Source organism: Pieris napi, chromosome 9, assembly GCF_905475465.1.
Source record: "Pieris napi chromosome 9, ilPieNapi1.2, whole genome shotgun sequence".
NCBI classification, from domain to species: Eukaryota; Metazoa; Arthropoda; class Insecta; order Lepidoptera; family Pieridae; genus Pieris; species Pieris napi.
This window is the reverse complement of record NC_062242.1, coordinates 5,154,848-5,168,436: the sequence shown is the minus strand read 5'-3', so window position 1 is coordinate 5,168,436 and position 13,589 is coordinate 5,154,848. Positions and strand designations below refer to the sequence as shown.

Sequence of the window (13,589 nt, the reverse complement as noted above, 5' to 3'; positions counted from 1 at the left end):
CATTAAATTATTTACCCTAGAAACAATTTACTACGAGGAAATTGGAGAATATAATTATAGAAAAAAATCCTAGAGCTTACAATAATGTCTCTGCGTTCCTTCTTTCTACGAACTACTTCTTATTCCTACCTTTATAAATAATATTATTACACCCTGAAACTATAATATATATCGAAGCAATGGCCCTGGTACAGCTTTTTTGTTCCGACATATACAAGGCAAGAACTAATTTACACATTAAAGAGGAAAAGTACAGGCTTATTCTAACGAAATCACTCAAATAAGATTTTAGGGGGGTTTTGTTAGTTTCTTCTCGAAAGAATAATTTCCTATATCCATGTAGACGAAGTAGTAGCCCAAGTCCAATTAAAGAAAAAACTTTCAAAGTTAGAGAAAATTTTAGACGCCTACTTAAAATAAATAGCAATCAGTGGAATGTAAAACAACTTGGCAATTTCATCTGTTGCTTGCAGGTGGCCATTTGTAGTTGGGCTTCAGCCAATCAGTTACACTCGGTACTTCACCAATTATCTGCACGTTCTTTACCTTTGAGGGGCTATTTTGTGTGTTTTTCAACCAGTCTGCATTGAATGGATATGAGATACCGGTGCTCGGATCCACTCCGACAAGGTGGTAGTCCTTTGTGTCGTGGGTGACCTCTGTGCTGTATTCAGTTACGTGATTGGGTGAAACGACCTCATCTAAATTTTCCGATGGTGCGTTCGCCAAAGGATCATATTTGGGTCTATCGTAGCCGAATCCATATCCAGCATTTAGATAAATTACCTTTTTCGGATAATTACGGTCGTTAAAGGCATTATTTCTTAAAAGCATGAGCACAGCTCCGACTAACGCCATATTATTAAGCATTACTGTAGCCACGGTAGCCATTGTAAGCGTAGGCAAGAAAAATGGTAGAATTGCAGACATTACTATTCCGGGTAGAATTAAGAAAGGCAAAGCTTGGTAGAACGTCTTTGTCATCTTTTTTGTGCTTGTACGTCCGGTGTTTGCGTTTTTATCTGAAATTTAAATAAACACTTTGAAAAGGTTTTAGTTTCGATTTATTGGAGCCAATTTAAAGATGTGCTCATTTAGTTTAATTAACTTTAAACTTTTAATGATTTTTTAAAGTTAGTTGACATAAAATTTATATGCGCACAATTTATATTTCCTTATATAAATAAGAAATAAAAATGTCGACAAATAAAGAACATATATGAGAAGCGCTGTTGTCTTACTACCGTATTACACAAGGATTATATGCACGCAACATATATTGCATGTATCTTTTTATATATACCTTCATAAATTTTGTATTCTATTAACGTTTGATTTATTTATCTCGCATCGCTACACATGTAAGGAAGTATCTTGTTACATGAAATTCCTGCTTTCCTTCCGCTTTTAAAATATTTAATTATGACTTCAGAACATAATTTGTTTGGAGCACCCCTAAAATAAACAACAGCAAATATTTAATGGCCTTGTGTTGAAAGCGAGTAATCATTCTACGAACAGAACAGGGGGTGAATGTGCAAAAGGCACGTTTGATGTTAAGTTTTCACTTTCATTCATCATATCTGATGCCAATGAAAACTCTCAATACCATGTCTGCATTTGCCGGCCTTTTTAAGAATTGGTACGCTATTTTCTTGAAGGACCCTAAGTCGAAATGGAAATACTTCAGTGGGAAGCTGGTTCCACATAGTGGTGGCACGGGGCAATAACTTAAACTGCCTTTAAAAACGCTCAGTTTGCGTTCAGTCTACAAACTAAGAGCGTTTGTTACTTCACGATTACTTCACTTTTTGCGTTAAAGTTTGCCACGCCTTTAAACAGTCTTATATTTTTCTGTTTCCCCGAAATTATTCAAAATCGATTAAGATATGAAATAAATTATAATTTTAGTTTTTTTTTGTAATAGGAGTCAAACGGGCAGGAGGCTCACCTGATGTTAAGTGATACCGCCCCGCCGCCCATGAACACTCACACTGCCAGAAGGCTCGCAAGTGCGATATTATGTAGAAGTAATATATAGAATTTGCGAATAGGATTATTATTAAAAAATAATTACTTTCTATGACGTCGAAATTAAGCGAGTTATTTCCCGTAGACTTCATCTTCAGCGTGTAGCGATCTCCAAGATCCATAGTTAATGGACGATAGCGTAACAGCCTCTCTGTACCATCACACAATCGTGAATATAGTTCCTCATCAGTATGGTTAACATAATCAATCCAAATAAACTCATTTAGATCCGGTTCGATAGCCCTTTCCGCCTTCCATACACCGAAAGCGACAACACATTTTGACAAACCATTATGTTTAACACAATTTGTAACATCGCGAAGTAGTTTTGTATTTTTTGTTTCGCGTAAGCCATTAGTACATGTGGCGAGGAAGAAAATCGCGACGATTGCTCGCATAGTTGTAAGCTAACTGCGCGAACTGGCTTTGCTAATGCGCGGCGCCCCCTCTCTTTAAATAAAGTTGTTCTAAACAATTGACTATTACGGTTAAAGAAATCGAAAGCTAAAGGAAATGATACATATTATACATTATTTATTTAGTTTATTGCACTTTGTAATGAAAAGCGATGCAATTTCATAACTATAATCGAATAACATATTTGGTCTTTACGCAATAAGAAACTTTAATTTAAACACACTTTCCATGTTTTGTTATACGAGTATATTTCCAGATCGATTCGTTCGAATTGTGAGAAACAAGTGCAGAATGCAAAAGGACGATCGTGAATTTCTCCAAAATCGCCACAATGCTTTGATACGCCGAACACACATCTGAAAAAACGTTTTGAGGGAAAGTTTCGCATTCTTTGTTAGCAGGAAATGGCCTATATCTTAAATGCAGCGGTAATTAGCATACACACGGTCACGGACGAGGTGTCGCAGTGGGCGCTTGGTCGACGAACTAGGTTTCTCTACGTGACGCGATTTAGTATGAAAAATGTGTCTCGCACGCATCTCGTAATTTGCGTAATTATTCAAGCACATTAATTGTCTTTCGTGTCACTTTAAATATTTTCTATATCATGAACACCGCAACAGAACAAGCACCCAGACAAAATGTTTGGTTGTAAAAGATCCCAGTTCTAGCCTTTTTGGGTAATACTAAAAACTTACACGTAGGTACATCATGTTATTATATAAAAAAAAATACAAAATTCGATGCTATTACAATGTTTTACCATTTAAAGTTTCTTACTTTTACTAAAACGTTTAATATTGTTATTCGTAAGTAAACGCTGCCCTTCATTTATTCAAATTAGCGATAGTTTAATAAATCTTTTAGAAAATACTTTATTGCAAATTTTCTAAACTCTTACCCTTGTCTAGATGGTAACATATTTTAAAAAATAATTTTTCGGATATCTTGCCAAATACAGCCAAGACAAAATATCGATAGACATGGTTTATTAGTTCATACAATCATAATCGTATGATTCGCCTGTGAAACCCACGTATGAAATAAGCAGGTAGATTATGGTTTTTAAGAACTTAATACAAACGCTGTTGGCCTGAAGGGCCTTGATAGTTCAGCTGGGGCTCTTTTGGCAAGCGTAGCTCTGGCGAAAAGAAGTAACAAATGCATAAATTATCACACTATCATGTCTAAAGAAATCGGTTGAATCTTTAAGTATTTACGAGCAAATCTTATGTATATGCAAACTTGGCTTTAGCTGATGGTATACGCTAGCTAATCTAATTACATTTCAGTTAATTGAATTTCGGTACGAAACTAACATAAAATAAATTAATGTTAATGAAAGTTTCCTTGGGTTTTATATCCTACATTTAGGTTCACGTAATGGTTTTAATATGGTTATGAAGAATAATCTTTGTGTAATCAAGTCACAAAACTTCGAGCTATAGGGTTGAGATAATCAAAGGACATATTCCGTACCTAAGCCAGGTGAATGCCATTGCGGACCCAGAGGGCTAATTATTGTGTAGGGCATTTTTAGTAGTTCCACAGAGGATTTTTGGTTCCAGCCCCACAAGTCCCCTCAAGTAACTGACCGCATTATTAACTAAAATAAGCAATTCCTAAGCATGCCACTTCGGTTGCCGTGCGAACTCGGTGCCTTTTCTGTTGTGTTGCTCGTAACGAAAAATTTTGAGACCGTGGATTCAGTTCTAGGTGAAACAACGCTATTTAGCCGATAGCAGTCAAATATAGATCCTTTTGTTGACAAAAATATGTTCAATTCTCAAATATTTTGTGGGTTACTTAAGTTACGGTAGTACACACTCTGCTTCCTTGTTCCAAAGTTGCCTCTGGTAATTAAACCATACTAAATATGTTCTATTAATGGTCCAAGATCCCAGGGCCGCCAGACATCACGTATTTTCTGATGGATGAAATGTGGACGATTGGGTAGTGTAAGTATGTACTATGATCGTATGCCTACCTGCTAGCTTGGTCAAACGGCCAATTTCCAGGTATCAGGTAATTAAGGTACACAAAAACATTACTTACTTCACGTAAATTCTCATGGCTGATTTTTATATATGTTTTCGAGTGTATAGTTAAAAATAAATTGTCAATACTCCCAGACACTTTCCGTCGGCCATATTGCTTAACAGACGCTTTAAGGGTCTCAAAATAATTAGTCAACTTCACGTAAATTCTGACGCTCCATTTTTATATATGTTCATCCGACAACTATTTTAAAAGCTTTGACAAGAAGACAGACCGATCCAAGGGGCCAATCATCCCCTAAACTAAATTTTAATATCTCTATGAGTGAGAGAGCATTATCTACGCGCATGAGACTGAGTGAGACCGACTGCGCTGTTAAAGCCATGAAAATTACTTGAAAAATTATTATTATTCAAAAAGGGCAAGCAAAAGCCGTTTAATATTTTGAAGAAAAATGAAGAGTACCAACAAAGCATTTCACCGTTTTGGTACGTTGGATTTTGTTGGTGATGTAGATGAAGAAGAACGTGTATTCAACATAATACAAAAATTTATCTGTGATGTTTACAATTTTCCTGGAATAATTGATGTAGATGCTGCCAGACTACAGTTGTTTATCATTTACATACATGATATCTGATATAAATGAAGAATTCAATCGAAAGAATTTAAGAAACTTCGATGCCTGTAACTTACCACCTTGTAAAAGTGAGCTTTGGCAACAGTTTCGACGGGCTAGCTTTGGAACAATGCAAGTATGAAGATAATAAATATTTTCAACCCCGAAAACAATGGCTGGACACTACAAGATGGTAAATATGATTTTCATTGGTTCAATGGAGATCAATTACCGGGTTTTGTCAGTGAGTCGCTGGAAGAACAATCAGGTAAATTATTTTCGTTTCTCATATTATTTGTATCTTTTTAGTTTTTTCAGACCTTCATTGTTTAACTTGTTTTTTACAGAGGAAGAAAATAAGGATAATGCTGATGATGACGATCACGATTTAGATATTCAATTTCAAGATTGATATTTGATGATGATGATAATGAAGATTAAAAGCCACTGTTAAGAAATATTGAAGAATTAATATTTTTCCACTTTGTTTCCAAATTTCCAATAAATAATTAATTTAAAAAATTGCTGCTATTTAAATATAAGTGGTATTTTTAAAAAATATTTTTTAGTTCTAATTAATAAATTGAAAAAAAAAAATGTCGGCTAACTTTAGTATTATTTATTATGTGTCAATTTTTTTCTTATTTTTGTTGCTACAATTTACTGGTCAACAAAAGTTCTAAAAATTATAAAATATGTGTTCAAGTAATTTTCATGGCTTTAACAGCGCAGTCGGTCTCACTCAGTCTCATGCGCGTAGGTAATGCTCTCTCACTCATAGAGATATTAAAATTTAGTTTAGGGGATGATTGGCCCCTTGGATCGGTCTGTCTTCTTGTCAAAGCTTTTAAAATAGTTGTCGGATGAACATATATAAAAATGGAGCGTCAGAATTTACGTGAAGTTGACTAATTATTTTGAGACCCTTAAAGCGTCTGTTAAGCAATATGGCCGACGGAAAGTGTCTGGGAGTATTGACAATTTATTTTTAACTATACACTCGAAAACATATATAAAAATCAGCCATGAGAATTTACGTGAAGTAAGTAATGTTTTTGTGTACCTTAATTACCTGATACCTGGAAATTGGCCGTTTGACCAAGCTAGCAGGTAGGCATACGATCATAGTACATACTAACACTACCCAATCGTCCACATTTCATCCGTCAGAAAATACGTGATGTCTGGCGGCCCTGGGATCTTGCTCTATAACTGTCACTTTCGCGAATACGTGCATAGATAACAATCAGAGGATGTTCAAGGTACACCGTTAATGATTTGACATTAGTCCTTAAAAGTATGCAGTTATTGGGGTCGAAATTTCTACGGCACGATCACGTTGTCAATCGCTTTCTTTTCGATTTACTTTGCCCATTGTCTTCCGTAGGACACTTTATATCCTTCCAATCGATCATATAACCAGCAGTCAAATTCAAACAGCCGAGTGATCATCATCATTTTTGTTAGCCCTTCAAGATGTGTAAATTTTTCGGAGTTCTAAGCTTGGCTTACGTCGCAGTTTTCGCGTTCGCGATGGTGAATTGTGAGGATGTGTCTGAGAAGGGATTTTTGGATTATCTAAGTAAAGGTAACAATGGAGTGCTGCTGAATAGTTAGAAATCGTCGTAATATAATCGTCTATAATGTATAACTTCATATACATTACTAAATATTTCAGCAATTTATTGCGTGTTTCTGTGTAATTATTCAAACGAAAATTTCATGATAAATGATTGTTTAAACCGCGTTCATCTGTAAAAAGTAGTATTAATGTACCTCCCTAATCGATTCGTAAAGTAAATATATTTATATAACAGCGTGATAAGTAGCACCGAATATATGCTTTTTATTCAAGTAAAGAAGTGATACATTATTTGTGAATTATCTCTAACAATTGAATTGAAAAGAATTAACAAAAGAGAAATACAAAATATTAAAAGTGTTATTAAACATATTTCATATTTACAATCAAGTATACAGCATTTACAATTTTATTTTATATATTTTTTTTATATCTCCATTAGTTAATTATCTTCTTTTTTCTTTCAGATAACAGCGTGGGCAGAACGTTTGGCCACAATGCTCTGAAACGACTGTCCTTCATCTTCTTACCGGTGATGTTCACTCTAGGAGTCATCTCTACTCTGTTAATGGCGCTGGCGGTTATATCAGTCAAAAATCTTGCTATTGGTGTCATGCTTTTAATTGTAACAGTCAGTCAGGTAATTAAGCTTCGTTTTAAGATAGGTACAATCATAAGGAACTATTGAAAAATGTTATTTTCCTATTTCCTAACAGTTTCTATTTAGTATATGTATTATGTATGACAATTATTTTTTTATTATTGATTACTTCACCACCTAAAATTTCTAAATTTTTACAGGCTGTTTCCCGACTATTCTCAGCAGCACCACCTGCAGCACCCTTGGTATTCCACCCACGCGCTGAGGTCATCCCACCAGCTCTACCAGCTCCTTGGCCCGTAAATGGTCCTTTGCTATCACCCTGGGGTAGATCCGACAACGAAGCTATCATCGAATAAACTCGAATCCCAATGTCTGATTAAGGTTCCATTTGCACCTAGTTATCCCTATACTGCCATAATAACAGTCTTGACAGATTTGAGGGACAGAGATATGCTGATAAAAATTAAATCAAGCAAATAGAACCTTAAACGCGATGCGCGCTCAATTCATTGGGAATTTTCGGCAACGCAATTTATAAGTGTGGTTAAAGAGAATAATTTTCGATATTTAATTTCTCTGCTGTTCAAGGTATTGCTGTATTTATATTTTAAAATTGTAAATGGAAACCTTTTGACTGTTATCAGCTTTTGGACATATATTTTGCATTTAACTAAAGCATTGTGTATGATATACATTAAATGCATTATCCTTTGTCTGTATCCCATGATAGTCGTGGAAGACAGACGACGATGACTAGAATAAGATTATTTATTTATTTAATAAATTATTGTAATTACTTTTTGTGTTGTTATTAATAATGGCTTTGACTTTTTCGTATAAAATATCTCAATTGTCTGGAACTTACTGTCTCTTGTTTAGCTTTAGACATTGTATCTGACAATAATATATGATGGAGTTACAAAGAAAACTCAGACCAATGAAACTATACAGAAAAAGAAAGTTAAAAATGTGGGATTTATTCTTAGAAAATCAAGCGTAAGGAATTCTATACAATTATTAGACATTAAATGGTATTTGAAGACACAGTTGCTGCGTATGTATCCGTAACGCTCTGATTCATCTTCACAATATCATGAACACAAAATTGATCACTATAATATATATAAATGTAAATTTCATATTTATTTAAAATTTCAAAACCATGAACCAAACATTTCCAAACTTAAATTATTTTTTATAGCAAATCTACGTCTCCTTTAAAAAGATCTGAACGGCTAGCGATTCAATGAGCAACGAGTAATATTAATCGATTGTAAGTCAGCGGGTATGGTTTCAATTTCTAACCAGTTTAATACAGGTTCCATTCTAAATAGGTAAAACTTCCCTGCATCGATGTATATCTAGAGACAGGAGAAATTTCACTTCATTGAAAAAGTTGTTAGCGATACAAAACCATACTAAGAACAATCGAGAAATACGAAAATATTTCTATTACGGTCTGCTTATTTATGTCAACAATGGAAATTAGAACCTTTTGTCTTAAATTTACCAATAAAATAAAAAGAGAAAGCTATCACACAAACTTAGATTACATAAAATGTTTCCTTATTAATGTAATCTCTGCTCGAAAGCTCCATTATTGGATAGCTCCATCCACACATTTCTAGCAAATCTATTTTCGTATCAGTAATTGGTTTTCAACGAAAAAAAGAAACAAATTTATGTAAGGAGAACAACAGTTTCTGATATTGATTATTATAGTTATTTATTTTGGCGGAATGCTCGTGGCTATTGTAGCAGAACTTAGCTTTTCTAATGTCGTTGACTGCAAGGGTGGTAAGGAGGGGCACGGTAAAAACATTGGTATCGTGGCCGTGACAATGAACGGACATGGCGCGCTGCGTTTGCTCATTATACTCACAATAGCATTGTGTCAAGTCTCCTGCAATGATACACAGCATATACAAAGACTGGAGATATATGATGGTGTATACGCAAAGATTCCAGATGATAAAAACACGGATAGCCCAATTTCCTTTGAGGTAGACCTTGGCAAGGATGTGGAAAGTGGTAAGTGTATTACTTACACCCTACATATAGAAATTAAAGGATGAATAACTTAGAAATCATACGTTAATAAATAATAATTGTTCATAAATCTCTTCAACGATGTCAATCTGTATTGCCTGTCTCTAAACAATTTGATTGACGTCATCCATAAATCCATTTTCTTTTATTTACAACTAGCGGACCCGACAGACGTTGTCCTCTCTTAACTATGAATATTGATTTCAAATTGGTATAATGAATTAAAAAATATTTCAGAAACAAAGTGTTTATTATTCTAATGCTTTATGTTATACAACATTCTTTGTTTGTTTTTCTGGCTCGCATATTATTATATTATCAATATAATAACTCCGATCGAAGCATTTATTTTGAACGAAATAAATTTTTCATACATCCTCTGACGATATTTGCAACACGCATTCTGTCAATGTTGTGTTATGTCAAACGCCATAAGGTTACACCAAAAAGTTCGAATTGTATGGTGGTTAAGTATTCTTGAATTTTCTAATTTTCCGCGCAAATTTTTTCTTTTTTTTCTTTTATAAGAACCTTCTCCTGACAATTACAAACACAACAAAAAAAATCAGACAAATCGGTCGAGCCGTTTTCATGTGATGTGACAACGGAAAACGGGTTTCATTTTTATATATAAAGATAATTGCCAGTACAAAAAATCATTGTGCGTCAAGAAAATTAAATAATACCGAAAGTAAATAGTGTAAAAGAAAATCGAGAAGTTATTAAAACATGAGGATATTAGTCGTTCTTTTAGCCTTTCAATTCACGTGTATTAAACATTAAGAGAAATTACTAAAAGAAATAGTTTTATGAAATATTTTACTGTTCATGCACTAATGGATAAGTAAATTAATATAAAACGTGAAGCTACAGTTAATCTTAATATAAAAAAATAAATGTAATGTACAAACATGTAATAAGAGAAAGTTCTTTCTATTCTTGAACGGATTTATTCAGTTTATAAATTCTATTCCTTCGAATAATAACAACAATCATTCGTCCTGTTTCTAAACTCATTTGCAAAAAACGGGCACCTATGAAAATTTACGTTCAAATGTCACAGTGGCACAGCGGTTTTCGCAACGCGCGGTGGTCGCGCTCAAATCAGTCGTGAAGCAGTCATTATACGATTTGGCATTGTGATAAACAATAAACTACAAGCTCCCTCCTTATCAGTACTTATAGTTTGGCCGTGAACGTTGTCAAAAATCTGTCAAAAAATCATCAAAAAACAATTTAAAAAATCTAGAATTCGTATTAATTTATACGATTATAAGTATACAGACTACGTTAGAGAATGAAATTCCATTCAATTAACTGAAATTGACCTTAAAACATACATTTCCTAAAGTACCCCTTTTTTTTTTGCAAAAGAGTTTATATACCACGAGGTGTTGTTTATTATACTTTCCTTAGTATTTTTTGAATTAAGGGTTTCTCATTAAGTTACTTATTTTAAATGCGATCATCGTTTTGCTTAACTGACAGGAGCTCTAAACTACTTTCCGTTACTGTACCTTGCACGAATAGAATATAAATGATTTCGTCGGCAAATTTGTATTAAACAAACATTATTCAAACCTCAATTTATAAACCAAATTGAAATTCTACGAAAGAAAATTACTTAATGTTATTGTTGTTACACACAGATTTTTTTTATTGTGTCTTGATAAATTTTAAATTTACAACATCATTATACGAGAAGGTCTTATATTTTGAATACGTATATCTCAAAGAAAACGTACACACATTTTATTATGTAGCTGTCAGGATAAATATAGCACAATACACTTAATATTAATGACTATAAAATATAACAAATTCGGTAGTTACTCGCTGTATAGCGATGCAATGTCAAAGCAATGTCTCGGAGTATCTGTGAGGAAAGTACCACGTATGGCGTCCTCGATTCTGTTGACGGCACAGCAGCTTCAGTCTGATTATAAAACTGTATAATAATAAACATATAAAAATAACAAATAAAAAAATAACTGTGTAATAGTAACCGGATAATAGCGTTTAAGTTTTCAACAAATTATGTACTTGTACCTCATAAAACGAGGGAAACCGCATTCCTGGATTAGCTAATCCATGAATGCGTATCACAAATCTATCAGATGTAGTCCAAATATAAAAGATGATTTAGTGTTATAATAATTATTGAAAAATATTTTCAATTTCAGGACGTGGAAAGCAGAAGAAATTATTGGAGAGACTTTTACCAATGATGGCATTGCCGTTTATAATACAATCCATGGTCGTGCCAATTTTCCTCGGAATGATTAAGTTTATGCTATTTAAGTCGCTTTTAATCGGTAAACTAGCTTTAGTATTGATTATAATTAATGCGTTTAGAAACAGTAATAGCGTGAAGGGACGTGATGCAGATTTAGCAGCGATAAATTACGGATTCAGTGGTCATGAAAACGAATATGAAGGTGCTTATATTAATGTAAATAGAGACAGTTTAGGTTAGAAAGTATATTTTTAATTGAACATTAGTTTTGTTGCTATAAGATTGATGCCACTCGACACATTTCGAAAATGCTACGTAGCGTTTCTATAGAAAAAATGACAACCAATTACTTGCTTTAGAAAAATGTAAGCCTCACAGCATTTATGAATTATAATTGGAATATTGAATCTGTCAATTCATACATCTTCACTCTCGCTTCAATATGTACTCAGAAATTTTGATTGTTGTCTTTAAGTTATGCATCTTGCAATAAATGTAAATATTAGAAGCACATTAGACCCAAACTTAAAAGAATAAGAGTAAGAGTCTGTAATAGTATCACTAATGAGTTACATCGTCCATTGTACTACATAGTAGATAGGAAGAACTACATTATCCCATCGGGTATTTTTATTTATTTTAGGAAAAAAAAGAAAGAAAGTCTCAACAATTTTAAATTGTTAAAAACACTAAAGTTTGTATCGGACATGGAACTGAAATTCCTTCATTTCGAAAATCATTGTTTTTTATTGTCACTGAATAAACTGAGAGTTGGTTTATAAAGTCGGAGAAAAGCTACTTTTAATATTACATTTAAGTTATAATTAATCTTCGTAATTTATCTTTAGTATTGTAAATTCAGTAATTTCACTTCCGGCTGCTGGAAATTATGTAAAATCATTATCCATTAATAATATCTAAAAAATAAAACAAAAGAAGCATGAGGTCATTGAATTCCTTTTTTTTTAATTTGGATTTGTCAGCCTGTTGACTTCAGCATATTCCCTCTACTCGCAATAGGGCGTACATACCTTAGAGTTTTGGTAAATATTTATTAAATGTCTAATTTATTCAGTTCCCTAAATTTAAACAAATATCCTGTATAATAGCAGTATCACATAACGCAATGCATATAATATAACGGGAATGTGTTGAAACTGTACCAACAGAAACATGGCGTTCATACTTAATTTTAATTGCCAGAAACAGCCCTGCGATTCTGTAACTCACTTTTCGAACTCACACAGCGGTTTTCGCATCGGCGGTCTCTCTCAAATCAGTCGTGAAGCAGTCATTTTATGATTTGGCATTCTGAAAAGGTGGGTGCTTGTAGTTTATTGTTTATTAGATGCCGATAGCCGATAACCGCTGTGTGAGTTCGAAAAGTGAGTTACAGAATCGCAGGGCAGTAAGAATACGTTACGCGTACCTCATAAGAGGTATATATAACATGTGCAGAATACCTAAAAGCTTAAAAAATATTTAACATTATGACTTTAATAATCTGTTAATAAATGTTGTTTGTATTAGTGTGAATCCACTAAAAGTGGATAGTTTAGTCTATTCTTTATGATCTTAATTTATTTTAGTAATAGCTTATACCTACGTCAATTGTGCGTTCTTTTACCAAAAAATAATTAAAATATAAAAGTTTCCTTTTTTCTTCCTCACCTACACCTACGCCTTATCTGAAGTTATAAAAAATGTGTAATACCAACTAATTTATTTATTAACACACAAATATAAAGTTTTTTTTTTTCTGAATATAGTAATAATAACAATACATAAAAATAAATAAATAGAAAACTACAATGAATTAAAAAGTATCTGTGGCAGTGTACCTTTAATGCTGGCAGCATTGACTCACTGTATTGCGATATTCATTCGTTGAGCGAAAAGAACTGGTGCCCTGAGGGTCACCGGCATTATCAACCAGGCGCCAACTTAAATGTTTAGTTTTAATACAGGCGCCATACACTTTACTATATACAACAGGCGAGTTATAATTATAAGGTTTAGGAGAAGAAGAAAAGTATAATATAAGTACACTGAT

The 13,589-nt window shown here is 33.4% G+C and overlaps 3 protein-coding genes across 4 annotated transcripts; 2 read left to right on the top strand and 1 right to left on the bottom strand.

Moving 5' to 3' along the window:
- Positions 1-269: 269 nt before the first annotated feature.
- LOC125052400 lies at positions 270-2,462 on the bottom strand. Its single transcript, XM_047653220.1, has 2 exons — positions 2,078-2,462; positions 270-1,022 (listed from the first exon to the last, which is right to left on the bottom strand). The coding sequence occupies exons 1-2, from the start codon at positions 2,427-2,429 to the stop codon at positions 457-459; spliced, it is 918 nt and encodes a 305-aa protein (XP_047509176.1). The 5' UTR covers positions 2,430-2,462; the 3' UTR covers positions 270-456.
- On the top strand, positions 1,502-7,734 carry LOC125052401. Of its 2 annotated transcripts, XM_047653222.1 has the most exons (4): positions 1,502-1,642; positions 6,453-6,653; positions 7,115-7,287; positions 7,449-7,734. In XM_047653222.1, exons 2-4 carry the CDS (start codon positions 6,542-6,544, stop codon positions 7,605-7,607), a joined length of 444 nt encoding a protein of 147 aa, XP_047509178.1. In that variant the 5' UTR covers positions 1,502-1,642; positions 6,453-6,541; the 3' UTR covers positions 7,608-7,734. The 2 variants fall into 2 exon arrangements, with proteins under 2 accessions (XP_047509178.1, XP_047509177.1); XM_047653221.1 differs by lacking the exon at positions 1,502-1,642 and having other exon boundaries at positions 6,366-6,653.
- A 1,241-nt stretch (positions 7,735-8,975) lies between these two features.
- On the top strand, positions 8,976-12,330 carry LOC125052722. Its single transcript, XM_047653719.1, has 2 exons — positions 8,976-9,282; positions 11,484-12,330. The coding sequence occupies exons 1-2, from the start codon at positions 8,991-8,993 to the stop codon at positions 11,774-11,776; spliced, it is 585 nt and encodes a 194-aa protein (XP_047509675.1). The 5' UTR covers positions 8,976-8,990; the 3' UTR covers positions 11,777-12,330.
- Positions 12,331-13,589: the final 1,259 nt, after the last annotated feature.

Bases quoted from the DNA above. Each gene is read 5' to 3' on its own strand.
- LOC125052400 (XM_047653220.1), bottom strand. From the start codon at position 2,429: ATGCGAGCAATCGTCGCGATTTTCTTCCTCGCCACATGTACTAATGGC. The intron at 1,023-2,077 runs GTAATTATTTTT...TTTAAATTTCAG, and splicing joins TAATTTCGACGTCATAGAAA to ATAAAAACGCAAACACCGGA.
- LOC125052401 (XM_047653222.1), top strand. From the start codon at position 6,542: ATGTGTAAATTTTTCGGAGTTCTAAGCTTGGCTTACGTCGCAGTTTTC. The intron at 6,654-7,114 runs GTAACAATGGAG...TTTTTCTTTCAG, and splicing joins TTTGGATTATCTAAGTAAAG to ATAACAGCGTGGGCAGAACG. The intron at 7,288-7,448 runs GTAATTAAGCTT...AAATTTTTACAG, and splicing joins TAATTGTAACAGTCAGTCAG to GCTGTTTCCCGACTATTCTC.
- LOC125052722 (XM_047653719.1), top strand. From the start codon at position 8,991: ATGCTCGTGGCTATTGTAGCAGAACTTAGCTTTTCTAATGTCGTTGAC. The intron at 9,283-11,483 runs GTAAGTGTATTA...TTTCAATTTCAG, and splicing joins TGGCAAGGATGTGGAAAGTG to GACGTGGAAAGCAGAAGAAA.